The 27,868-nt window shown below is 46.0% G+C and overlaps 1 protein-coding gene across 2 annotated transcripts in view; it reads left to right on the forward strand.

The window, feature by feature from the left end:
• The window catches only part of CD34 (CD34 molecule), a 121,227-nt gene that overhangs the window by 68,220 nt on the left and 25,139 nt on the right, over positions 1-27,868 (forward strand). For both annotated transcript variants that reach the window (XM_088479630.1, XM_088479631.1), the window contains exons 2-5: positions 894-1,073; positions 6,969-7,192; positions 11,102-11,176; positions 25,802-25,928. In XM_088479630.1, the coding sequence (XP_088335756.1) occupies positions 894-1,073; positions 6,969-7,192; positions 11,102-11,176; positions 25,802-25,928 (606 nt within the window). The remainder of the gene's footprint in view (positions 1-893; positions 1,074-6,968; positions 7,193-11,101; positions 11,177-25,801; positions 25,929-27,868) is intronic.

Below are 27,868 nucleotides of genomic sequence, written 5' to 3' on the forward strand. Positions count from 1 at the left end.
GAAGCCCATAGACTTCTATAGGCCCCGGAATGCATCCAATTTTGAGGCTTGGTGCATATGAGAAATGCGGTCAAACCCGCATTTTTGGGGTTTGTCCGCATTTCCCCCTTTGCTGTATCCGCTGCATCCCGCCCATGATGTTAAATGGTACTGCACAGTGTCAGACAGGTGCTATAAAGGCTAATAAGACTGGAATGTCTAAAAAGGATTATAGATGCTCTGATGTAAAATCATTTTACCTAATCCCAGTCCAATAACATCTCAAATATGGGGTACCATTTGGACTCCTGAATAAAGGAAGTGCATATGAGAACTTGGGAGGGTTCAGTGGTGGGAAACAACCTTATTAATGAAAATCATTGAATATATTATATTGTAAAAATTATTGAACAATTTGGACTTGTTCAATTTAAAAAAAAAAATCACCTTACAGATTACCTAATTACCATTTATAAAAAAAATAAAAGATTAGGCTTTATATTTAGGACTGTGCACATGAGGGATATCCACTAGATCCAGACAAAACTTCATTCTTCACTATAGGGTAGTCAGCCAATTCAATTTTCTGCCCGTAAAAGTGGTGATGGCCAATTCATTTACTGAAGTCATAAGGGGAGAAGATGCCTTTCTTTCAAATATAATACCTAAATATATCTTATAAATTGCATTATTGGAAAAAGAGATAAAGGGAATCTATCGGATTGGAATGTAAGGGATGAGAGAGGATGTATTTCCACCACCAAATTGAGAACTACTCACCTGGGCTGTGATTGCATTCCTCTGATTTAACATATCATTTTGTACTTACATTAGATTGAATTTGGCGGACTTGTGTTTTTTCAACCTTGCTAACTATGTGACTAAGTATCTTTGTTTCTTGTTTTTGTCTGCAGATGCCACAGACAATTCTACCGAAGAAAGTAAAACAAGTACTGGCCCTAATATAGTTACGTCTGCCAGCCTGACCTCAAACATAACTAAACCTACAAGTCCGCCAGTGCAGACACCAGAAAATGTGTTGACAAGCCAAACTACTTCTAAAACGCAGATGAAATCAGAAACCTCGGTCTTGAGTAAGTAACTAGGCTTCACGGGAATAGCCTCTATCACAATCCTTACCTGTGTTAGCAGGTTACCTCTTTCTGTAATATCTCATCACGGGATGTAGTTTAGAAGCCAACGGTCTAAATGCCGACCGCCGGCTTCCAGACTTTCTAATCCCAGTGTGGTACTAGTGACAGGCGTCGAAAACTCGACGCCTGTCATTAACCAGATGCCAGAACGAAGGTAAGCCGGGCGCGGGCAGTCGCTGGGGGGGAGGGTTAGGGTTAGGGCTCCCGGGGGGACTTAGGGTTAGGTACTTAGAGGGGGGATTAGGGTTAGGCACTTGGGGGGGAGGTTAGGGTTAGGCACCCCTAAGGGAGGGTTAGGGTTAGGGGGGGGAATTAGGTTAGCGATACTTACCTTAGGGACAATCGGGATTTTCATCCTTGCCGGGTTGCCGCTGTTGGGATTTGAAATGCAGGCCATGCGTCCGGCGGTAATACTTACTACACCCCCCGTCACATATGTATTGTGTTCCTTGTTATATGCAGTTCTCACCTGGTCATTGGGATCCCAAGTTTTGCCAAATTTGCACAGGTTCTACTGTGTTGATAACATTGCTAAAAGCACATCCTTATTTGATATATGGGCCACAACCAGAGATACAACTATACTAACTATAGGATGAAGATATTGTTGTGACCAGCATGCGCATGGATTGTAAATTTCCACACATGCCAAATTTAAATCCTATATAAGATAGCCAGGTGTCAGGATTCCGGCTCCGGCATCCATGCGGGACACCGGAATCCCTGCAGTCAGAATATTGACCGCATCCCATATATATATATATATATATATATATATATATATATGTGTGTGTGCGTGTGTGTGCAAATATCAGAACTGATATAGAGCGCTCAGTGTGCTAATTAATACAATAGCCTATAACCCAGTGTATAGCATTCTGTTATTTAAAGTGCATAGCAGCTGAAGTAAATATATAAATATATATAGAATAAATACAAAGACCTTAGTGTGTTATAGGTGTAAAATGCAATAAAAAGTGCAATCCATACATATGTAAATAAATAAATAAGTGTGATTCAAAGTGCAAAAAAATTCAATAGTCAGGTATATCAATAAACAGTGTTACCAAAATATAAAAACTAGCTGTGAGAGTATAAAGAAAGGGGTTTTATTTAGAACCTGACCCTAAAAACATAGGGCAGTATACTATACATAAAACATCGATTAAAAACATACACATAGTATAAAACATAAAGATAGTTCATTAAAGTATAACCGTTTAATTGTTATTGTATTACTGATGAGCTGACTCCCATATTACTGGGGAGTGCTTTTTTTTCTCTTTTTTTCTTAGATATTAAATTTTTGCTTTCATATTTATCATACATTTCTTATACGTACACAATTCCAAAATATTGTTTGGTCTAATTGTTAGGAAGGGCTCTCACCACATTTGGCACTGTAGTCTCCCATATATACTTTATATACATATATATATACATATATACTGGGCAAGCATTTAAATTTTGATGCGATATATCTTGCAGACATATCGTGTGCATCTACTGGTGTGTACGGGTGACCGACCGTCCCATTATGCTGGCCGCAGGAACCGCCAATGATATCACAAATTTAAATGCTTGCCCAGTTGTGATGTCTGGCCAGACATATCGAGTGGCTAATCGGTAAATGTTTATGCATATCAAATTGGTCGCTTTGTCCGCCGGCAGCTGGGTCAGTCAGGTGTGTACATCACGTTACCATGAGATTTGTATTGTCGACATTTTAACTATATAGACATGAAATTTGTCAATATTTTAACTATGTCAACATGTAGCATGTTGATATGGTGAAATTCAACATTGTGGCTTCTACATAATATAGAGTAGGGGAAATGGTTCTGGTGCTGTCTACAGGTAGTGTATTACTTGGCTATAGTGGTCTATTTACGAAGATTTTGATGGAGATAAAGTGAACAGAGATAAAGTACCAGCCAATCAGCTCCTAACTGCCATGTCACAAAAATGACAGGAGCTGGTTGGTTGGTACTTTATCTCCATCCAAGGCTTAGTAAATAGACCCCTAATTCTTCTAATAGCTTTCTCAAATTCCCAGATAAAGTGCAATTATATTGTTTATCTTACTAGTACCTTGTTTCACAAGAGAGTACATACATACCCTTTTTAAAAAGAATGGTAGGCATTGTACAAACTTTCACCATTGTCCTATGGTGGTTGCGTAAGCAACGTAGATGTCGTCTGGGCTGCCGTTGGTTCTACCTCAATAGGATGGAAGAATGCTTTTGACATTCATTTAAAAACCTGATGTCCGTCAGCATTATGAATAATGAGATCAAATAGTTCAAAGATCCAATGCCAATAAATTAAATTGAATAAAACTAATTTAATAATATATGGCAATATACAATTAAATATCTTAACAAGTAAAAACAATAATGGATAAAAACAAAGAAAAGTATCAATAGGCAGGTGATACAGGATCCAGTCAATATCCTGGCACATGGTATGCCAGTGCTTAGAATACCGGCACCGGAATCCCGACACCTGTCAGAATCCTGGCATCGGCATCCCAACCGATGGCATCCCGAAGGTAAGTAGTGGGTTTATGGGTAGGGTTAGAGGTTAGGGTTAGGCATTAGGGGGAGGGATGGTTTGGTTTAGGGTTCGGGGAGGGGGAGGTTAGGTTTAGGCACTAAGGGAGAGGTTAGGTTTAGGCACTGGGGAGGAAGGGGGTAGGGGTAGGAGAAGGGCTATGATACCTACCGACTTGTGTCGGTATCCTAACCATGTTGGGATGAAGGCATTGGGGTTTTCAACTGCCGGGATCCTGAGCGCTGACATCCCATACCCAACCCAGTGATACAAGTGAGTGGTTGTAGCAACGCGTTTCACAGAGCCTATGTCTGCTTCCTCAGGCTGATCTTCGCTTCTACATGATATATAAAAAAATGTGTATCAGCAGCACTCCAATTTGAGGTGCGGCTTAATTCTTACTTATACAGTAAATAACAAAATAACAACAAATGAACAAGTGCTCCCTCATCAGGGTAAAAGTAAATACATAATGTGTATAAATTTCGTAGGAAACTTCACAAATGGTTGGAAAATCTGTTCAAGATTGTCCCATAGATGTCTCCTTTTCAGATATCCAGTCACCTCAGACCTTTCATGAGTAGACTGGTCATAGGTACATGAGGGATATGTTTAAGATGCCAGCGGATGGGATCCTGGACATCAATATACCGATGTCGATATACTGATGCCGCAATGCCGACGCCGCAAAGCCGATGCCGCAGTGCAGGACATTTAAGAATACTGATGTCCAGTATCCCGAACGCGCGGCATTCCTAACATAAGGCTGCAGGTAAGTATTACACATAACCTGGGGATGGGGTGTTAGGTTTAGGAACCTCCCCGGATTGGTTAGGCACCCCCCGGGAAGGGTTAGGCTGCGGGGAGGATGGGTTAGGGTTAGGCACCATCGGGGGGAGGTTAGGGTTAGGCACCCCCTGGGGAGGGTTAGGTTTAGGGTGCAGGAAAACGTGGTTAGGGTTAGGCACCACCAGGGGGAGGTTAGGGTTAGGCACCACCAAAGGAGGGTTAGGGTACTTACTTCACTCTGTCGGGATTCTGCACGATCGAGATGCCGGCATCGGTATTTCAACCGCCGGCATCTCATACACCGACATATCATACCCAACACGTATTTAATGTGATGAATCACTATTACTCATATATTATGTAATGTTGTGGTAGGCTTGCATGCAGTGGTGGCTCCAGAGGTGGGGCTGCAGCACAGTCCAAAATTCAAATAGGGGAGCCACACTAACTGCCAGGGAGTTTCGGCCAGCTCATATAGTCAAGATTATTGCGTACCACAATGGGCGTTAGATAAGGCACACTTCAAACATGGAAGGATAGATGGTAAGTCCAGGGAAGCCACATCCCCTTGAAAAGATGATATTCTTCACCAGGTCACAGTGGCCAGCAGTCTCTCCACCAATGAGTTTCAACTTTAAGTCTTTCTCAAGGTGTATGATGGGGATGTAGTTAGCAGACCGCCAGATGGGATACCACTGGTCTAAATCTCGACGGTAGAAGCCTGACACAGGACTTCAGATAGGTGTCGAAATACAAACGCCTGTTAGGGCCTTAGGGTTAGGCACCACCCTGGGAGTTTTAGGGTTAGGTACCACCAAGAGAGGATTCAAGGTTGGGGGGGCAGGGTTAGAGTACTTACCTTCCCTCATCGGGATCTCCTCCTGTTGGGCTTCCGCGGTTGAGATAAAGAGCCGCCGGTATGTCGATACCTTTCCATATCATGGTGGTCTCCAAAGCACAGATATACCCCTATCAATTATTCCTCCCCCTTAATTAGTCCTGGGGATGGGAGTATTAACATGTTCCAAATGCAATTTAAAAATAAATAAAAGACATCTTATATTATAAAATTTTAACATCAGATGCATATACTCCAATACACAAATTAAAACCATAGAAAAATTGCTTAAAAATCTTTAATTTCATCAAACGGTGACTTTGCATTCTAATGTGGAATGCATGCCACTTCTGCAGGAAATCCTATCCCCTTGCTCCTACTTCCTTTTTCCATCTTTGCATGCACCGGCGATACTCTTGCAACGTGCATGCATCTATATGATGTCTGTTATGTATTTTTTGGAACCTGTTAATACCCCCAGACTAATTAAGGGGGTGAGAAAGACCCTGAGAAAGACATAGGTCTTAGACGAAGGTCGCTCGCTAGCGGGTCGATGGTGGGCGAATGCGCATGCGCACGACGGAGGGAGCTCCGTCGTGCACATGCGCGAGACCCGGCGAGCGACGAGAAATACGTCGCTCGGGGTCTTGCACCAAAGGGGGCGTGCTGTCGATGGTGAGTGACAGCACGCCCCCTTTGGTGGGCGTGCCGGGGGCGTGGCTGCCAGACGGAGACGTTCCCATGGGAACGCCTACCGTCTAAGTCCGGCCCCACTGACATCACTAGTGCGGCAGCGAGACCCTACCGCAAGGGTCTCGTCGCAAGCCCGATGGTCGCAATGGTCTTGACCATCGCGACCATCAGCATGTACGCTCGCATAAGTTGTGGTAACCCACAGCTATGCGAGCGTCCATAAGGCCGCTCCACATTTAAATAGGACGGCCCTGATTCAGAGCGAGCGTTCTGCTCAGAGCTTACAGCTCTGAATCAGGGCCTATGTACTAAGCAGTGATAAGAGACAGAGTGAAAAGTGATAAGTAAGTGATAAGGTGCCAGCCAGTCAGCTCCCAAATGTCATTTTTCACACACAGCCTGTGAGATGACAGTTGGGAGCTGATTGGCTGGCACCTTATCACTTACTTATCACTTTTCACTCTGTCTCTTATCACTGCTTAGTACATAGACCCCTAAAAGTTGAAACGTGTTGGTGGAGAGAGACGATGATTTACCATCTATCCTTCCTTATCTGAGGCCCATTGTGGTACGCAATAATCTTGACTATATGGTGGTTATTTGAGTTTTCCTTTTTTTGTTTTACAATAAATTGTTAAACTTTTTTACGTTATGAGGAGCAAGTCTTTATGATTTTTTTTGAGGTGCTGATCGCTCACTTAGGTCTTTCTGTCTGTTTGAGGTGACTGCATATACTGTATGAAAAGGAGACATCTATGGGACAATCTTGAAAAGATTTTTCATCCAATTGTGACGTTTCCTAAGGATTTGTTGACATTTATACATATTATGTATTTATTTTTACCCTGACGAGGGAGCGCGTGTTCATTTATTGTTATTTAGACATAATAACTGTTTATAAAGGGTAGTAATAACACCTTGTTTTACTTTAATATAATGTTATTTAATGGTCATTTTTTCAGGAGTAACTTCAACAACTAATGAGACAGAGAAAATATCTACTACAATTCCAGTTCCCCAGACAACTCAGGTGCCCTTGAGTAACACAACGCATGGATCTAGTGCTAACACTGTCGCACAGACAACTAGCAGATTAGCAACGACATATATAACAATTACAATTAGCCCTGCTACCTCCAAAGTGGTAGAAGCAACCTCACATGCAGCAGCGGCACCAAGTCACATTGTAAGTATTTGCTGAAAGGTCTAGTATCTTATATTTTGAAATATTTTATTATACAGATGTGTTCTCACTCGTATTTGCTGCAGTCACGCCAAACAGACCCCTTGGTGCACCTGGTCCCATGAAATTCTGCTAGCGACAGGTGACATTTTTGCACCTTTTTTCCCGAAAATGCATCTAAGGCGCAATGCGATGTGACTAGGATGTTCCAGGAGACTGTACTGGTTAATTTGATATGAGATACTTTTATATCTGTGTGCGACTGAGTCTCTCAATCAGCATGTGAAGTGCTAGGATGCTGCAGCGGCCACAACTTATTTCCACAGCAAGGTCCGTTTACAGACTCAGTGGTCTATGTACTAAGCCATGGAGAGAGATAAAGTGGACAGAGATAAAGTACCAACCAACCAGCTCCTAACGGTTATTTTTCAAACACAGCCTGTGACATGGCAGTTAGGAGCTGATTGGCGGGTACTTTATCTCTTTTCACTTTATTTCCATCCAAGGCTTAGTAAATAGACCCCTTAATTGCACACAGAATAAGTGTCACATATCAAATTAATCAGTTTCCTTATGCGTCCTAGTCGCATTAATCAGCACAGTCTCCTTATGCGTCCTAGTCGCATTAATCAGCACAGTCTCCTTATGCGTCCTAGTCGCATTAATCAGCACAGTCTCCTTATACGTCCTAGTCGCATTAATCAGCACAGTCTCCTTATGCGTCCTAGTCGCATTAATCAGCACAGTCTCCTTATGCGTCCTAGTAGCATTAATCAGCACAGTCTCCTTATGCGTCCTAGTAGCATTAATCAGCACAGTCTCCTTATGCGTCCTAGTAGCATTAATCAGCACAGTCTCCTTATGCGTCCTAGTCGCATTAATCAGCACAGTCTCCTGCTGCGTCCTAGTCGCATTAATCAGCACAGTCTCCTTATGCGTCCTAGTCGCATTAATCAGCACAGTCTCCTTATGCGTCCTAGTCGCATTAATCAGCACAGTCTCCTTATGCGTCCTAGTCGCATTAATCAGCACAGTCTCCTTATGCGTCCTAGTAGCATTAATCAGCACAGTCTCCTTATGCGTCCTAGTCGCATTAATCAGCACAGTCTCCTTATGCGTCCTAGTCGCATTAATCAGCACAGTCTCCTTATGCGTCGCAGTAGCATTAATCAGCACAGTCTCCTTATGCGTCCTAGTAGCATTAATCAGCACAGTCTCCTTATGCGTCCTAGTCGCATTAATCAGCACAGTCTCCTTATGCGTCCTAGTCGCATTAATCAGCACAGTCTCCTTATGAGTCCTAGTCGCATTAATCAGCACAGTCTCCTTATGCGTCCTAGTCGCATTAATCAGCACAGTCTCCTTATGCGTCCTAGTCGCATTAATCAGCACAGTCTCCTTATACGTCCTAGTCGCATTAATCATCACAGTCTCCTTATGCGTCCTAGTCGCATTAATCAGCACAGTCTCCTTATGCGTCCTAGTCGCATTAATCAGCACAGTCTCCTTATGCGTCCTAGTAGCATTAATCAGCACAGTCTCCTTATGCGTCCTAGTAGCATTAATCAGCACAGTCTCCTTATGCATCCTAGTAGCATTAATCAGCACAGTCTCCTTATGCGTCCTAGTCGCATTAATCAGCACAGTCTCCTGCTGCGTCCTAGTCGCATTAATCAGCACAGTCTCCTTATGCGTCCTAGTCGCATTAATCAGCACAGTCTCCTTATGCGTCCTAGTCGCATTAATCAGCACAGTCTCCTTATGCGTCCTAGTCGCATTAATCAGCACAGTCTCCTTATGCGTCCTAGTAGCATTAATCAGCACAGTCTCCTTATGCGTCCTAGTCGCATTAATCAGCACAGTCTCCTTATGCGTCCTAGTCGCATTAATCAGCACAGTCTCCTTATGCGTCCTAGTAGCATTAATCAGCACATTCTCCTTATGCGTCCTAGTAGCATTAATCAGCACAGTCTCCTTATGCGTCCTAGTCGCATTAATCAGCACAGTCTCCTTATGCGTCCTAGTCGCATTAATCAGCACAGTCTCCTTATGAGTCCTAGTCGCATTAATCAGCACAGTCTCCTTATGCGTCCTAGTCGCATTAATCAGCACAGTCTCCTTATGCGTCCTAGTCGCATTAATCAGCACAGTCTCCTTATGCGTCCTAGTCGCATTAATCAGCACAGTCTCCTTATGCGTCCTAGTCGCATTAATCAGCACAGTCTCCTTATGCGTCCTAGTCGCATTAATCAGCACAGTCTCCTGCTGCGTCCTAGTCGCATTAATCAGCACAGTCTCCTTATGCGTCCTAGTCGCATTAATCAGCACAGTCTTCTGCTGCGTCCTAGTCACATTAATCAGCACAGTCTCCTTATGCGTCCTAGTCGCATTAATCAGCACAGTCTCCTTATGCGTCCTAGTCGCATTAATCAGCACAGTCTCCTGCTGCGTCCTAGTCGCATTAATCAGCACAGTCTCCAGCTGCGTCCTAGTCGCATTAATCAGCACAGTCTCCTGCTGCGTCCTAGTCGCATTAATCAGCACAGTCTCCTGCTGCGTCCTAGTCGCATTAATCAGCACAGTCTCCTTATGCGTCCTAGTAGCATTAATCAGCACAGTCTCCTTATGCGTCCTAGTAGCATTAATCAGCACAGTCTCCTTATGCGTCCAGCTCCCTCACACCAGGCATATCGCACTGCATGACGTATTGAGGCTAGATGAGCAAGGACACATCTGTAGTTAATAAATAATACCCTAAAGCAATTTGATTTTGGAAAAATATATTACTTTTCCTCAGACAAGAGAGGAGATGAATTGGCAAAATGTTTTTGGTGTGTGAGTATCTCTTACTGTTCTGTTTTGAGTACTAGGGGCGTATCTATAATGGGTGTGGGGAACATGGGACCTTGGGTCCAGGGGGGCCCCGCACCGCACACCCTGCACCCATAGAATTACTTACCTCTCCGGAGTCCCACATCGGCGTGGGGGTCCATCGCTGTAAAAAACAACTGGAAAATGGCTGCTGCGGCCATTTTCCCGTTGTTTGTGCATGCGCAGTACAGGAAAAAAAGCCGCCGCCTCCATTTTCCCGGTGACTAATGCATCCTCTATAGATTCTGGGTGCACTCTAGTGCCCAGAGTCTACAACTCCGGCGCTGGCCGCGCTCAGCCCAGTGCGCTGCCGGCTGCTGGACAGAGAGGAGGGGGCCCGTGTCGGAGACTGCACACGGGCCACTTCCTCTCTAGAAAAGTCCCTGCTGAGTACTGTACTGTTGCTGTTGTAAAAAAAATAGACAATGAACCAGTGGCGTCCCTCCCCACGGTGACACCCGGTGCGGGGAGGGACGCCATGCGCGCGGCACCTGCTGAAATGGGGGCGTGGTCTTCAGGAGGGGGTGTGTCGTGGGGCATGGCCTCGTATGTCGGTCCTTTGGGAGGCCCGTGGCCGTGGTTAACAAAATGTATGATACATTAGGTATCAATGGGGTGGTGCCGGCGGGGGGTGCAGGAGGTGCGGCCATGGGCAGTGCCGGCTCCCTCACTGGCAGGAGCCGAGTGCTGCACTTAATGCTATAGTGCAGCACCCGGCTCGTGTCACTGAGGGGGATCCTGCACCTTGGTGTCACCCCTCGGCGGGTGACACCCGGGTGCGGGCCGCACCCCCCGCACCCGCCTTGTGACGCCACTGCAATGAACTCATGTTACATACCATCCAATACTTAGACTACAGTACTCATACAACTTTCTCTTGTGGGTGATTGTAGTATATATTCTGTTATGTAAAAGTAAATATTTAAATTTATAAATTACTTTAGCTGCCTTATTATATCACAGTGGTCAGCAGTTCATGATACAGAAAATCTCTTATAACACAGCTAATGTTAAGAGTACATTATTGTTTTCAATTTGCAGGAGTGCAGAAGCCTAGAAAAGCTGGAATCAAATCTAGAGGTGGTCTGCTTTCAATACCCAGAGGAAATAAACTGTGTAAGTGTCTAAAAATCCATATAATGTCCACACACCTCTCTAATGATTTAACGTTTTAGTAAAACGCTATGGTGCTGATGCAGTGAGACCGCAAATGGGCACTAATTACACCTGAAAAACAGAGCACACACGAAACAGGCATAATTTCAGCTGTGTCTAAGATACATATCTCTATGCAGCTGTGCCCCCTTTATGACAGGAAGATGTCGGAGACTCTTACAATTGACATGCGCCCATGGCTCCTGCATTTGGCTTGCAGGGTGCCTGAAATGGCACTCTGCTGCTTGTACAACCACCTGGAGCATCCTAAGGATGTTCATGACAGTGCCGTGAATCCTGGTACTCGTGGCTCCTCCCCTCAGCATGACATCACGTGTTTGGGATAGGGTCGGCACAAGGCACAAAAACACCCTGCTCCAGCACTGTGCCCATCTTTCAGAAAACTTCACTTACAAAAGCCTCTCTTATAAAGGAGAAACACTAACAATTTCTGGAACACACTCACAACAGCATAATTTGTGTTCCGGTGATAAAAGGTAGCACCAATCAGTGTCAGCAAAGTTTGCAAGAGACCAATCACAAGTGGTTTGCTACATCTGGCAATCATCATCATCATCAGTTAATTGAACCAGCCCCTGTCCCAGACATATCTCCCTATTTTTCCAGCTCTACATTTGTAATTATGTGAACCAGCCTTTACTCTAGTGTTAATTGCTTATGACAAAATTGCCATGTTTCCCCCCAATTCGCCTGTAAGCCTAGAAAAACAGGTGTAGGTGGCTTCAGTGCTTCACATATAATTCTGGGCATGTGCAGAATGATTTTGTGTAAATCAGACTTCACGCACCTCAACCATTGTGCGCACAGAGGCCGAGATGTGCTAAAGGAAAAATGCGGTAAAATCCCTGGGGGTTTTACCGCATGTTCATATGTACTATTCCCCGGCCGCTCTATTTTCGGTGCTGAGGGTAACGCCAGGTTTTTCTGGCATTACCCTGTAGAAGCCTATGAGCTTCGTACTGCATCCGTTCGTCGCCGCCTCACCGCCCTGCACCTCTACTGCTGACTCCCCCACTCACCTCAGCCTCCTGCGTGCCGGCCCGTGCTCCTCCTGGGTCCTCCACCTCCGTCTCCTCCTATTCTTCTTCCAGGTGCAGGGAGGAGGAGGAGGAGGAGCCCAGGACTGCCTGCAGAGGTCACTAGCATGAAGATCCCGTGGCTCGGAGGGGGCGGAGACCGACAGAGACTCCCTCACAAAGTGTCGGCTGCTTCGCAAACCGCAGCTCTTATCGCAATAGCTGTCCTTTGCGATACTAACTGCATATGTTAGTACATATGCGATTAGTAATTTTGCGGTGACTGGCGGGATGTACACCGCGAGGTTAGTACATCCCGGCCAGAGAGTCTGGGACATCACTATTTGTAAACAATTTTCTTAACATTTGTTTTGACAGCGATAGCAGCATGTTATTAGTTTTCATTTAAATGAAAGAAAGCTCTATAATACAGCAGGTGTGATATTCCTTCTCATGTACCAATGAAAGTGGCAAAAACATAACGGTAAAAAACACAGACACAAAATGATATAGAATATGCATGAGCAATAAAGAAAGCACTATCAGCTATAGAGGCCTATCGCTAAAGCTAGGGGCATAACTAGGACTTTGTGGGCCCCATAGCAAAATTATAAAGGTGCCCTAATGCTTCTAGAGAGACACCTCTCTCTGCAGCACTCCACCAGTGCTTTTTATAAGACTGATAAACTAACACATTTTTATTCTGTCTTCTATATAAACCAAACACTGTACATTCAGTTGCCATGTTTTATTTCGGCTCCCTAGATATTTTAAGAAATTGGTTGTCACAAACTACTGGGCTGCCTTCCCTCCAGAGCCTGGTATGGGGGCTGGATAGCACAACAGGGTCAGCTTACGCCCATTTACTGATACACTAGTGCATGTTTAGGCAACCTTTTGCTATGAGTGTGGTAGATCAAATATAATCTTAGAGCCCTCCACATACCACTTATATGCCAGCACTTCTCCACATGCATCGACTCCTCCAGGTGCCCCTTATATGCTATAACACTCCACATGACCTTTATATGTTATCAGGCTCTTCCACATGCCTAGTATATAACATCAGACCCCTCTACATGTTCCTTATGTGCCATAAGTAAGGTAAGAAGACCTCTCATGTGTGTGATGTTCTCTATTTCATACTAATTTCCCACCGGGCCAGACCACTGCTTTCCTTCATGGCCATTAGACTGCTCCTCATATACTGTCCTAACATCAGTTGTAAGATGGCTGGGCTGGCGGAAACATGGTCAAACATTGAGGTATATAGTGTGATCAGATTTCTGTGACTAAAGGGCACATCAGCAGCTGAAATTCATCGCCAACTAGTTGAGATGTACGGTGATAACGTCATGTCACGGAAACACATTTGGGTTTGGTGCACTGCCTTTGATAACGACAGGACAGACATTCAAGATGAGCAGCGATCTGGCCAGCCAAGCATGTCTACCACAGATGACAATTTGTGCCACATTGAAGGTCTGATTCTGGAGGACATACTCACTTGAGTTAGTGATATTGCTGATGAACTGAACATCTCAGTGGGTCTGTGCATAACATCATTCGTGAGCAACTGAGGTACAGGAAAAAGTGCTCACACTGGGTACAGAAGCAACTCACAGAAGTTCACAAAACCAATAGGATGGAATTGTCTCTTGTGTACTTGATGCATTATCATGAGGAGGGAGTACAGTTCCTGTAGCATATTGTTACAGGCGATGAAATGTGGGTGCATCATGTGACACCGGAGATGAAGCAAGCATTCATGATATGAAAAAATGCATCACCTCAAAGAAATTCAAAACAACTCCATCAGCATAGAAGGTCATGACGACCGTGTTTTGGGACCACAAGGTCATGCTTCTTGTTTATTTCCTCATCAAGGGGGTTACTGTGAATGCTTTCCTCTATTGTGACACATTGAGCTGGTTGCGAAGGGCAATTCATCGAAAACGACCTGGGTTGATGCGAACAGGTGTCATATTACTGCACAATAATGCCAGGTCACACTCAACCAACTACACCTGTGAGTTGTTATGGCGCTGCCATTGTGAGGTGCTGGACCATCCTCCATACAGCCCTGACCTGACACCGAGTTATTTTCATCTCTTTGGACCATTGAATAAGCACCTGGGTGGAAGGCGATTTGCATCCATTGGTGAAGATAGATGCCTTAGTGTACCGTTAGAACAAGTCTGGCACTATGTGGAAAAATTATCTGTACCAAGTCCATACTATTGATTATACGTGTATGTACAAGTTGAATAAATTAACGCAATGAGAGGTCTTGTTACTTTATTTATTGAACTACCCTTTTATTATATACACACACTTAAAAAATGGGGGGAAAAAGTTACAAAATAGCTGAAAAATAATTAAACAAAATAAAAAATGTTAAAATATTCCACAAGAGGGGGTCAGATTCATACATGGGAAGGTGGGTCAGAAGCCCACATGGGGGGGGTCAGAAGCGCACTTGAGGAGGTGGGTCAGAGGCACGCATGGGTTTGTGGGTCAGAAGGAGCACACAATGGGGGGTCAGAGGCACACAATAGGACTGTCTGATTTAGCCCAGAAAGAGGCAAACTGAAGCCTATGGGCCAGTGCCGAAACGCGACTTTCTGCACCCTGTGCCAGCCATGCCACCTTAGCACATGACATCATGCTATGGTGGTGGGGTCATCTGCACTGGGAAGAACAGCACTTCCCAGAGCATTCGGGCTGTACAAGATGCAGTATGCATGCCTGAAGTGTCCAGAGGACGCCCCAGGTGGCAGTGCAGCAGCGATCTTGGCTGCAGGGTGCCGTTCCAATTCCGTTAGCAATTGTAGCCCATTGGTTACATTATTAAAAAAAAATTGGTGAGGGATCCTTCATTAATACTAATAATTAATTTCTTATTGCTGTAATATGCATCAATAACATTTCTTCATATGTTATAACTTCACTAAAATAAACCACAATTGTACCATCTAACATTTCGGATACAGAAGGCGGGATGTATTATGCATCAAGCCAATGGTCAATCAAACCAATGGTCAGTGTCACAAGCAAAGACTCGCCAAAAGTTAAACAAGCCAAGAATTAAGAGCACAAGCAAAGATGCAAGGACAAGCCAGCAACTGGTACTAGGAGTCAAACCACAAGTGACAAATGGCTACTGGAGGCAACCGAGGAGATAGGGAGTCTTCACTGTAGCAGACAGACAAAGATCTGACAAAGTGGTAGTGGACTGAAGGATTTAAATAGGGCACCAGCACCTGTGATTGGCTGTAGTGATCAGCTGGATGAAAACCGAAGAGCTGCAGCTGCGTTGATCTTCATCAAAATGGCGGCAACCATCAACAGAAACCAAAGCTGGATCTGTAAAGACTACCCCAAGATGACAGTGCACAGTCGACCCATGGGCATTAAAGGAGAGCGGTGCTCTAAAGGTACAAACAGCCACCCTATGGATCCTGGTGAATCGCTCAAGCACAGCAGAATGTGACGCCGGAGCTCTGGAGATCCAAGCAACCACCTAGTCAGGAACAGAAGCACAGTAGATAGTGACAATTACATATAATTACATTGAAAATAGAAAGGGAAAGGGCCCTGGTCACAAAGTAATTTTACCTAATGCCTAAACACTGTACAGTGGAGATCCCTGACCTGTTTGTGGTAAGGTTGTTTGATATTCAATTTGCAGTTAAAGTCTTTTACTCAGTGCCTGTAAATTCAGAACTTGCACTTTGGCTTTTCATGTGTGCTGTATGCTAGACATAGACAAGTGCCATACGTACAGTCAGTGGCGGCTCTAAATTCAAACAGTGGAGCCACACCAACTGCCACCTCAAACGCTGCCAAACATCGCCAGCTGGGACTCACTGGCAGTTGGTGTTGCTCCCCTATTTGAATTTTGGACTTCACTGCAGCCCTATCTCTGTTTAATGTACTAAATTGCAGAGTAAGTGAACAGTCTAGGCCACAACAGACAGATACGTCATAACTCCCAACAGTCTTTGGTTAGGAACTGAATTGTGACCTTGTCACATTATGAATGTATTTGGTCTAAATACAGCACTGCACTACTACATTCTGGTGGCAGGTGCACATGGTAACCATTCACGAGCAGCAGTTAGCGAGACAGAACATTCAGGGAGTTGGAACAAAAGTTCTGACTAGCATGAGAGGGTGCAGTAAAATTGTGATGACCCACCCAAATAAGAGCAGTTGCAACACATGGACAGGCAAATTAACTAACAGAGACAGGGTCATAGATGGGTGATAATCCGCCCTGTGTAGACCCCCGAAAATGTGATGCCATAATTTGAGAGGATGATGCTGCTGAGATGCGGTAGTAGCTAGCCACCCAGATCGTCTTTTGAACCTTCCAGAATGGCTCAACTCCAGGCACCCTGATAGTCAAATGCAGGTGCCATAGGGGAGCAACAGCACAGGCCCCCTAAACCCTGCATCCAGGGTGGCAGCACTGCTCACCCACATCTAGTTACAGGTCTGAAGATAGTAAAGGTAAAAGGGCCTGGAAATTAAGAGCCTTTAACACATTCATACATATTAATCTTCACTCCTGCAAAGTGTCACAAGTAAATATCCCTTGTGACAGGTTGTCCACTTCCTATAATTGTTCCCTAAAAGACACAAGGACATGGAAGAAAGCCTGGGACCTTGTTAGGAAACATAACAACATTCCTGTCTTTCTGCAATGTTATGTGCATACCCAGAATAATGCAGATTTAATTTTCTAATGACTGCACAAAACAAATGGGGAGACCCAGAAAAATATGTCGAAAACATAATTTGTTCGTATGCTTACAATGAACATGCACAACAATAGCTGAGGAAGTTATGCTTTCAATAAAAAAATGCTATGATTGTAAAAGAAAGGCAGGAAATGAGCCAAGGCAGATGCAGGTGTTAGGGGAACACAATTCACAAATAGAACACCTTTGAACTTCCTTAACCATATTCCACTTTATCCCTATTTTGGATCTATTACGGTAATAATGGTTTTGTTTTATGAAAACACCTCTTTGCTCCCTTCTATATTTATCTGTGTTTGTTAGCTGTATATTTTTGGCATAACCGGCAGTGCTGTTAGGCCGCCCTGTCCACTATGCTGGAACACAGGGTGACCCCAATATTGCTAATTACCCAGTCTAGGGTGTGAGGGAGTATGAGTCCCAAGGTAATCCTGGTAGAGTAGCAATGTCAGACTAGTGCATGAAGGGCCCACAAAGGAAATGAATGGTATGGGGCCCATTTAACAGTCCACAGTCATTCTAAATGCAAAAGTATACAAGGGCAATGGCATTTTATGAATTTAGTTGGCCTTTCCACTCTAACATGGTCACCTATTTTCCCGTTGAGCTGAGTTCCACCAGCCCGCACATTTGCGCCATGGTACGCTAGACCGTGGCAGTGTTCACACAATGCAATCGTGTGGATAGCAGGTGTGAACACAGTGCACATACCAGGATGGGCGGCTCGCACCATATGTGGCATAATTTGCCACATCAGCAGCAAAGATACAAGAGGACACATCTATACTCCACATGGATGGAACTCTGGACCTGATTCAGACCCGCTTGCTAGATGCATTCGCATGCTAGATGCGTATACAAATTCTGCAAGGTAGGCAATCGCACAGCAAGGATTTAGCACGCCCACTATGTCTTAGCGTGCGATCGCATTGTGTATGCAGACGCCCACCAGCCTGTCTTAAGACACCCACTTGCGCACATTATATCAAGGAAGTGTATGCAACCATAGGTAACATTGAGTACTATAGGATGCGATCGCAGCACTTGTGGTTGACCATACCCTACTGCAAGTGCTTCAGTGTGAAATACTACCAAGTGACATGTACAATGATGCTGCCTTTTAATTATGCACTCCTCTGAAATGGCGTTAAGACGCTCAGGCTCGCCTGCGCTCGCACCTCCACTCCCCTACTTCTAGGGGCCAGCCCCTGTCACCACCCACAAACAGCATCTCCTGTCACTCATCCTGCCGGGCAGTCTACGCACAGCGAGCGAACGTTTTCCGATCGCTTGCACTGGTTCACGCGCGCGTATTGCGATGCATACGCATGCGCAGAATGCAAACAATCGGCCAGCTTTGAACAAACGCATCCTAACGAGCGGGTCTGAATCGGGTCCTCTGGGCAGAGGGTTGGTATCTCCCATTGATGCTTTCACTGACACTATGCAGATCACCCACATCATGGAGAACCAGCATGCTGCTGAGTAGTGCCTTGCAGCACTTTGTCCACACCTCCACAGCAGAGTAAAAGCTTCTGGCAGGAGTACATTGGGAGAGCAATGTAAAGTGGAATTGGCTCCTGACTGTCACTGTTTTTTAAATAAATTCTTACAAGCACGGGACAGTCCTTCGAAATAAAGGCGTGCCACTAGCATAAAAAATACATTTGTGCAGCTCTCTCCAATCAGTTGTTGCAGCTTTCATACCCTACTGCTGCTATCATCTTAAATTCAGTTACTGCTTGTCTGGCTCATGGAGTAATAGTGACTGTTTGGGGCCCCAGTAAACAAACAGTAACAAAAAACAAATAAACACTCTAGGGGGTAAATTTACTAAGATTCGAATCTGATCGAATTTGGGTTTTTTTTAAACTCGATTTGCATCGCTGAATCTTGGGAGATTTTCCCGTTTTTAATCTTGCAAATTTACTAAAAACTGAGTTTAGCTGAAAGTGAGTTTTCCGATGGTGAAGCAGATGGAGATTTCTCCCCCGAGTAGCAAGTTTAGATAAGATTGCAGTGTTTTCTCTCTGCCTAATTCTCCCGAACAAGCAGCCTGAACATATCACTGAGATATGTGAAGGCTGCTTGTGTGGTCTACCTGTTAAAGAAGGGTTAAATCCAGGGGTGTATCTAGGGATCCAAGCGCCCCTGGCAATGTAATGGACTGGCGCACCCCCCCCCCCCTATGCAGTGCCCCCAGTAGTAACCCTCCAGTAGTAATCCCCCTATGCTGCATTGCCCCCATTAGTAGCCCCCCTATACAGTGCCCTCAGTAGCAGTCCCCCCTATACAGTGCCACCAGTAGTGGCCACCCCCTAAATTACCCCCAGTAGTGGCCACCCCTATACAGTGCCCCCAGTAGTGGCCACCCCTATAGAGTGCCCCCAGTAGTGGCCACCTCATAAATTGTCCCCAGTAGTGGCCACCCATATACAGAGCCCCCAGTAGCAGCCCCCCATAAAGTGCCCCCAGTAGCGGCCACCCCTTATTTCAGTGCCCCCAGTAGTGGCCTCCCCTATAGAGTGCCCCAGTAGTGGCCACCCCTATACAGAGCCCTCTGTAGTGGGCACCCCCCATTAATTGCCCCAGGTAGTGGCCTCCCCCTATTTGAGTGCCCCCCTACACACACACACACACAAAGAAAGAAAAACGTACCTGATCCTCGCTCCTGACACGACTGCCGCTGTCCGCTCAGTCCCGCCCACTTTTCTCCTGCATGGGAGAGACATCATACGTCATGACATCTCTCCCATCACATGCTGCAGAGGGAGCCGGAAGACAGAGCTCATTAGTGAGCTCTAGCCGGCTCCCTCCGCGGACGACGCAGCAGCTAATGAGAGTCTGTCTGACTCTCATTAGCTGGCTGCTATTACAAACAGTGTTTGTAAACTGTGTAGGGCAGACCACTCTCACTGCAGTCTGCCCTACACTTGTGGGGCCAAGGGACTTGTCCACCCCTTGGCTACTGGTGGCACCCCCCCTTCAGTCAGCGCCCCTGGCAAGTGCCATCCTGGCCAATGGGTAGATACACCCCTGGTTAAATCTTAAAAAAAAATTACATAGAATCCCTCCCAAAAGCATAACCAGCCCCGGACTGGTCAGCCAGTCCTGGTTCCAAAAATTATGGGGAACAAAACAAGTAGTGTTCTCCCGTAATTTAGGAACCAGCACCTGCCTGCAGGGCCAGTGCTGGTTTTAAGTATAGGGGGGGGAATTGTGTATTGGTCCTCCTATATTTAAAACCAGCACTGGATCCAAACCGGCTGGGGTGTGATGCCAGAGCCAGGAGACCCTATTACTGGGTCTCCATGGTCAAAGCATTCCAACCCCAAGCTGGTCAGGCCAAGCCGGGGATGTCAGGGGAGGTGGGGGCCCCCCAAAAAAGGGGTCCCCCTCTTCCAAAACCCCAGGCTTGGTCTGAAGCCTGGGGCTCTTCCCCGCACCCCTGGGCTGTGGGTACGTGGGTAATAATGTGTAAAATAGTTGAAAACTATTGTATTTTACAGTAGAACTACAGGTGCCAGCATGCCTGCCCTTTGGCACTTGTGGAACTACAAGTGCCAGCAGGCAGCCGGCATCTGTACCCCCACTGTAAAATAAGTAGTTAAAAGACCACAGTACACACATACCGTCTACAGTAAAACTTTATTACATACACCTAACCCACTCACACATACTTACCTGTGCCAGCTGGTCTGTCCCCTTGTCCCATGTAGATTCCACGGGTGTACCATCCTGGCGCCACTCTACGTAGCATCCACGTACTTGGCAAACTAAGAAAACGAGTTACGCGAACCATACGAACAGGTGCAAGTATATGTTGTGACATAATACTTGCACCTCGCAAAATGACAGATGACCGTGATCATCTGTTAAATCCCATGATCCGCTAGCCAATCAGCGGCTGCTTTACATGTAGTGGCAGCTCATTGGCTGGGACCCACGTGTAACCAGCCAATGAGCGGCCGTTAAATGTAAGGCGGCCGCTGATTGGCTAGCGGGCCTACTGTCAGTAAAAGAAGGCAAAAGGCTACAGCGGCAGCTTCTGAAAGCACTACCACACAGGCAGGATCCACAATCAAAAACTAGATGTGAGGCCACAAAAGGCAGAAGGCTGACAGAAGGACATTTGGCCCGATGACAGTTAAACCTTGAGGCATTGTGGGCTGTGTACTAGTTATACAGTGGGCTGTTGCCTTAGTCTAGTTAGTCAATGGGGTAGCTGGTATGATGAAAGGAATTGTGCAACTGACTGAGGTTTCTTCTTCAAGACATCCCTTCACTTCATTTTATTTTCGTTTTAGTTTTTGTTGTGGCAGGAGTGAACCTGAGGTGATAAATTATGCCATGCTAACAGTGGTATACTCTCCTTCTAAGAAGGGCATTGGCCTGACATAGTTTGTGAATGGGGGTCAGCTACACAACTTTTCCAGGTGGGTCATTCATTAGGCATGATAAGAGCGAGTAGGTAGGATCCATTGTTAGCTCCATAGGGCATATGGGAGGCCATTGCTCAGGACTGTCTTTAACAGCAGTGTGGGCCCTGGGCATAGCAATGCACTGGGGCCCCTACCCACCCATTGTGCCCCCAGTAGTAAGCCCCTTATATAGTGCCCCCAGTAGTAGTCCCCCCATGCAGTGCCCCAAATAGTGGTACCCCTTATGCAATGCCCTTCAAATAGTGGCCCCAGTTGTAGTACCCCCTATGCAGTACCCCCAGTATTGCCCTTTATTTAGAGACCCCAGTAGTGGTCCCCAATGCAGTGCCCCTAGTAGTAGTTTCCCCCTTGTGGATCCCCTAGTAGTATTTCCCCCCTTGTGGATCCCCTAGTAGTAGTTCGCCCCTTGTAGTGCCCCCAGTGGAGGTCCCCCCCTATGCAGTGCCCCAGTAGTTGTCCCCCTATGCATTGCCCCTAGTAGTTGTCCCCCCCTTGTAGTGCCCCTAGTAGTAGTCACCCCTTGTAATGCCCCTAGTAGTAGTACCCCCCCTTGTGTTTCCCCCAGTAGTGGTCTCCTCCTTGTAGTGCCCCCAGTAGTGGTCCCCCCCTTGTAGTGCCCCCAGTAGTGGTCCACCGCCAGTAGTGCCCCTTCCCAGTAGACACACACATAATAAAAATAAAAAATAAACACTTACCTGAATCCTGCTGCTGCCGCCGCCATCCACTCCTCCGTCCGTCCTCCCGGGCCGGCCCGCTCCCCATTATGGGAAAGACGTCATGGCGTCTCTCCCGTTACCCACTGCGGGAGCCGGAAGATGGAGCTCATGAGAGAGCTCCAGCCCGGCTCCTGCAGTGGGCGCAGCAGCCAGTGAGAGTCTGACAGTCTCTCATTGATGCTAATTAAAACAAACTACTGCTGGCGCCGGTGGCTGTGTGTTTGTTACTGTGTAGTGCTGACCGTACTCTGGGCCTGATTCAGAGCCAGACGCTTTTGAAGAGAGCTCGCTCTGAATCAAGGCGTTTTTTTTTTGTTGCGGCCTCCTGGCCGCTCGCTAAGCTGTGGGTGACCACCCACAGCTTTTGCGAGTGGCCAGGTGATGGTCGCGATGGTCGCGACCATCGGGGCTTGCGACGAGACCCTTGTGGTAGGGTCTCGTACGTCAGAAGCCCCAGAGAGCTTCCTGCTCTAATAGAGCAGGAAGCTCTCCACTGACATCACTGGTGATGTCAGTGGTGCCTCCCACAAACGGCAGGCGTTCCTTTGGGAACGCCTCCGTTTGTGTAGCCACCCCCCCTCCCCACCTACAAAACGGGCACGCTGTCGATCAACATCGACAGCCGACCCATTTGTAGTGAGCCCCGGAGCGAGGGAATTTCTGTCATGCTCCGGGGCTTGCACATACGCGCGCCGCACGTGCGCAGTACCCCACCATCAACACGCTTGCGAGCGCTACACGCTACCGAGCAGGTCTGAATCAGGCACTCTGTCCAGTCAGCACTACGCGCGCGGTGCAAGTGTGTCACAGAGACACAGACTGCCCGCTGCCTGCATGGTCGCAGCCGAGGCACCCTCCACTATGTGGTGCCCTACTCGGCTGTGTACCAGGGGAAGGGGGGTTGCTCGTCATGGGGGGTAAGGCTGGCGGATCGGACACAGTGCTTTAAAAAACAAAAAACATTTACTAACTGGCCGCAGCTGCAAGGGGCTGGAGGGCCCCTTGAAGCTTCGGGCCCTTTGGCAACTGCCCTAAAAGCCCAATGGAAGAGATGGCCCTGCCTTTGCTGGATTGCAGGGTGTCAGCATTGCACAGTAGTCTAATATACTCATTTTCTCCTTACCACAACCAGTTATACAGTATTTATGTTTTCAATAAACTGATGGCCAAATTTAATGCAAGCTTTGTGTCTGTGTGGATATTAATCAGAGTTTAAGGGAGCGCTTCAAATCTTTTATCAGGTACCTTAACTAACAGGGCGCCCAACAGAGCACCTCAATTATTGCTCCGTTTGGGCACCAATACCGCATGTACATGCCTGACAGCAGCGGGTTTAGCCGCGCAATGCGTGTACGCGCCCGTCAGCACCAAGTTCAGCTGCGCAATTTGGCTAAACCAGTCTAAAGTACTGCTTTGGGTGCCCATCTCCCATTTCAACACCTAAAGTGGCCACTTCTCTCACATTCTGCTCGCCACTCAGGAGGCGGTAAGCAGAAATGTGTCTATCTGCGGCTATGCACATACGAACGGAGCAACAATTGAATCTCTCCGTCGGGAGCCCATTAGTTAAGGCACCCTATAAAATAATTGAATTGCCCCCTAAGATTGTTACTTTTTACTGTACAATACAGAAAGGGGGGTGTTTTTGTTTAGTATGACCTCTCCCTTTCATGCAGGTAAATTGATTTGAGCAGCTTACACTTTATGTTTACTTATTACTGTACACTGTATAGTAGTACATACATAGCTGATATATGCTGTTAAGGTGTTTAGAGAAGGATCGTCAGCAGGCCCGTCAAGAGCCGCGGCAGGCCTGGGTAATACGGGGCTTGCCCACGCCCCCTTCCCGCAGGGAAAAAAAAAAGTTTTGCAGCACCAAGCGGCGCTGCATGCTGGGGCGGCCCACGAGCAGTCTCCACTGCAGCTTTGTGAGGGAGGGGGGGGGTGGCGTCGGGCCCCTCAGGAAGCCCGGGCCCGGGTAATTTGTACCTACTCCCCCCCCTCTCGGCGCCCCTGATCATCAGTCAAAGTAACCAAAAATGTGTTATCAAAACAGGTTCAGAAAGACAGATAGAAATGGAGCAGGGATTTTAGGACAGAGGATGGGGACTAGGACAAGATATAAAGCCTACTAATTGCCACATAAAAATATTAGAAGGCCGAAGCCAAAGCACAGCAAAGCTTACAAACTGATCCTGGGGCAGGCAATATTAACCATGCCTGAATGACAGGGAGCTGCAGGAAAGGGATCAGCAGTATGATTAATGGAGCAACAGAGCAGTGTGCAAGAGAAACTTGACAACACTAAGGGGTAAAGGTCGATTTTGATCAATTTTAAATCAATCTAAGGGGGAATTGGGAATCGGTATTAAATACCGACAGTCGGGATCCTGGCGGTCAGAATCCCGACACCAGCATCCCAACAGGGTTAACTTAACATACTGACACTCGTTGGTCGGTATGCTAACCCTCCCCCTTTCCCTACCCTAACCTTAACCCTGCCTCTTTGGTGCCTAACCGTAACCTCCCCCCCTAGTGCCTGAATTTAACCTCCCTCTCCCCGCACCCTAAATCTAACTCTCCCCTTTTAGTGCCTAACCCTAACCTTCCCCCTAGTGCCTAACCCTAACTCTCCTCCCAACCCTGCTATTTACCTTCGGCATCCCGGCGGTCGGGATGTCAGTGCCGGGATTCTGACACCGGTAATGTAAGCATCAGCATCCAGACTGCCGGGAAGCTGAACGCATACCGGGGAATTCAATTAGCCGCAGTAATTCAATTAGCCCCGAAGTGAGGCCATCAGCAGCACTAATCAAGGATTTTGTTTTACCACTGCACAGGCAGTGAGGAAAACTCCCAGATAGCACGAATCTGAGAACTTTTCACAGAGTCTGTGTGTTAACGCCCATTAACTCCTGTTACCGCCTGTTAACACATCAATTTAACAGGTTTTAGCAAAGGTGTCGGGTAAAAAAGGGAGCCTAACTGAATAGCCTTGGGCAATAAAGCCTGAGGCTAACTCCCTTTTTCAACCATTGTTAGCTCTGTTGGGCGTATGGGAGGCCATTGCTGGACTGCAGGGTGCGAGCAGTGCACAATAGTCTGATATACTCAATTTCTCCTTACCACTGCCAGTTATATTTATGTTATCAATAAACTGATGGCCAAATTTAATGCAAGCTCTTATGTCTGTGTGGCTATTAATCAATCAAGAGTTTAAGGGGGCGATTCAATTCTTTTATCAGGCACCTTAACTAACGGGTGCCCAACGGAGCAATTCAATTATTGTTAGGGTTAGTGCCTAACCCCTAAACCTAACCCTCCCCCCAACCCCGCTACTTACCTTCAGCATCCTGGCAGTCGGGATGCCAGCACTGGGATTCTGACCGGCATTGGTATTCTGGCGCCAGTAATGTAAGCGTTGGCAACCAGACTGCCGGGATGCCGAACGCATACCGGGGAATTCAATTTAGCCCTAAATTTGCTGACTGTAGGTGACAACAATCACAAAGTCATGGCAGTTATGTTATAAATATATATTCATGTTCATTTACATTGTTTTTCCATACTGTTTACATTTAATTCTTAATAGTGACTATATTGTTTTATTTGCAATTTCCTCTAGGACACAGTTGAAAAGGAAGCACTAAAGACTTTTCTGTGTCAAAATCTAAACATCACTCAATGTAATTTAACATTTTACTTCTCAAAAGTAAATGCAAAGTGTATCCTTTGGGTTCCAACCTCAAACGGTAAGACTTATAGGCAATACTGCTATATTTGCTTGCTTTTAAGAGGGCATTTTTTGTAAAAACTTGAAAGGACAAAGCTGTTTTTATTTCCATTTCCCATTAACATTTGATAAGAACAAAACTTATAAAATATTATTTTATAATCAAAATATTGTGATATAGAATTCTAGAGTATATTCTGCATATGTACGTTATGAATTAGTGTGTATGTACACCTGAATTCTGTGAATAGAAAAGTCATTTAAGTATAATTTGCAGTCTAAAAATAAATATAGCCACTGCCATAACTGCTTTGGGGGCCTATTTTTAAACCCAAAAATGTGGTCAATCCTCCGAAAACAGCTGTTTCCAGAGGATTGCTGCATTTTGGGGCTTTGTGGTAATTTAATAAGGGGATACAGAAGCAGATATATGATATATTTATATGGTACTAGCCCACTGTAGCCTATGGGCTACGTTTATGTAGTAGCTCAGCCAGTTCCAAGGATGAAGGTAAAATGATCGCATACACTTTTTAATATTCGCCGTTATGGGCTCCAACCTGAGCTCGTGTTGTTGGCATTTCATTCATGATACATTTTAGAGATAGTTTCATAAATATGCCCCTTAGGAGTAAATTTACTAAGCCTTGGGAGAGAGATAAAGTGAATGGAGATAAAAGTAACAACCAATCAGCTCCTAAATGTCATTTTTCAAACTACAGCCTGTAAAGTGATAGTTAGGAGCTCATTTGTTGGTACTTTATCTCCGTCCATTTTAACTCTCTCCAAGGATTAGTTCATCACCCCCATAGTGAGAAAATGTAACATATAATAAGCACAAGTAAGTCTGATTTTTATCACATAGCCAAACAGACATAAAAATGTGAGTTCTAACATTGTTATATAAAGTGATTTTATAGTTATAAACACATTGGAGAGTTTGTTAAACAGTGGAGCATAAGATGTCTCACTTTTAAGAATTACAGTACTAACCAAACATTTGTAGATCATTTTGCTAAATTAGTTTTGCTACTTAATGCTGGGCACAGTGTCACACTTGGGCATGAAGGGCCCACCAGCGAATGCAGTGGTAGGGGCCCAAGATAAGAAATGTGGTCAGCCACCAGAGAGAGTGTGGCTAGCCACCACAGAGGGACTTGGCCAATCCTTAGAGAGGACATGCAAAAAATAGGGCCTCTTTATAAAGGAGGGGAAAAGGGGTGTGTCAGGACACCCACTTTGATTGGCAGGAAGGCTTGCCTTGGTGTAGTTTCCATAGAAACAAACCAAGCACCTACATTTCATCCATGATCCTACTCCACCCCTAGAGGAAGTGGGTGGGGCCCTCGGGCAGTGGGGCCCACCCGGGATTTCTCCTGTACACCTTTGGGCAGAGTCGAAACTAGGATTTTTGTCACCCGGGGCAAGGCCATAATTTTGCGCCCACAAAAAAATTACAACATAGAGGATGAAAAGGGTATGTGGTTTTGTGACACAGTAATGCCCCTTATAACACATTTTGCCATTAATGACCCTTATAACACATTATGGGCTCTATTTACTACAATCCGCATATTGAATGCGGATTGTAGTGTGATATTACCGAGTGAATTCGCATTGCGAATTCAGGCAATATCACAGGCATTTACTATAAATCCCTTGCAGGGACAGAGCTTGTGATAAAGCTCTGTCTCTGCGGATCCCATCTGCACTCCAGTCGCGGTATTTTCTGAAAAAATACTGCGACTAAGAGCCCGCACATGCGCCGACCCACCATCGCTGCTACCCCCACCGACGCTAAGCCCCGCGATCGCGGACCACCGCGACCCCCCCTCCCTTCATTACACTTACCTGCATCCTCTTGGCCTACGGTGATCTTCTCCGGGCTTCCCGATCAGGTGATCTCCCATACTGCACTGGGACCCGATCACCTGATGACCGGGCCGTAGTGCACTATGG

Source organism: Taudactylus pleione, unplaced genomic scaffold (genome assembly GCF_031769625.1).
Source record: "Taudactylus pleione unplaced genomic scaffold, aTauple2 ptg000242l, whole genome shotgun sequence".
Classification (NCBI taxonomy): Eukaryota; Metazoa; Chordata; class Amphibia; order Anura; family Myobatrachidae; genus Taudactylus; species Taudactylus pleione.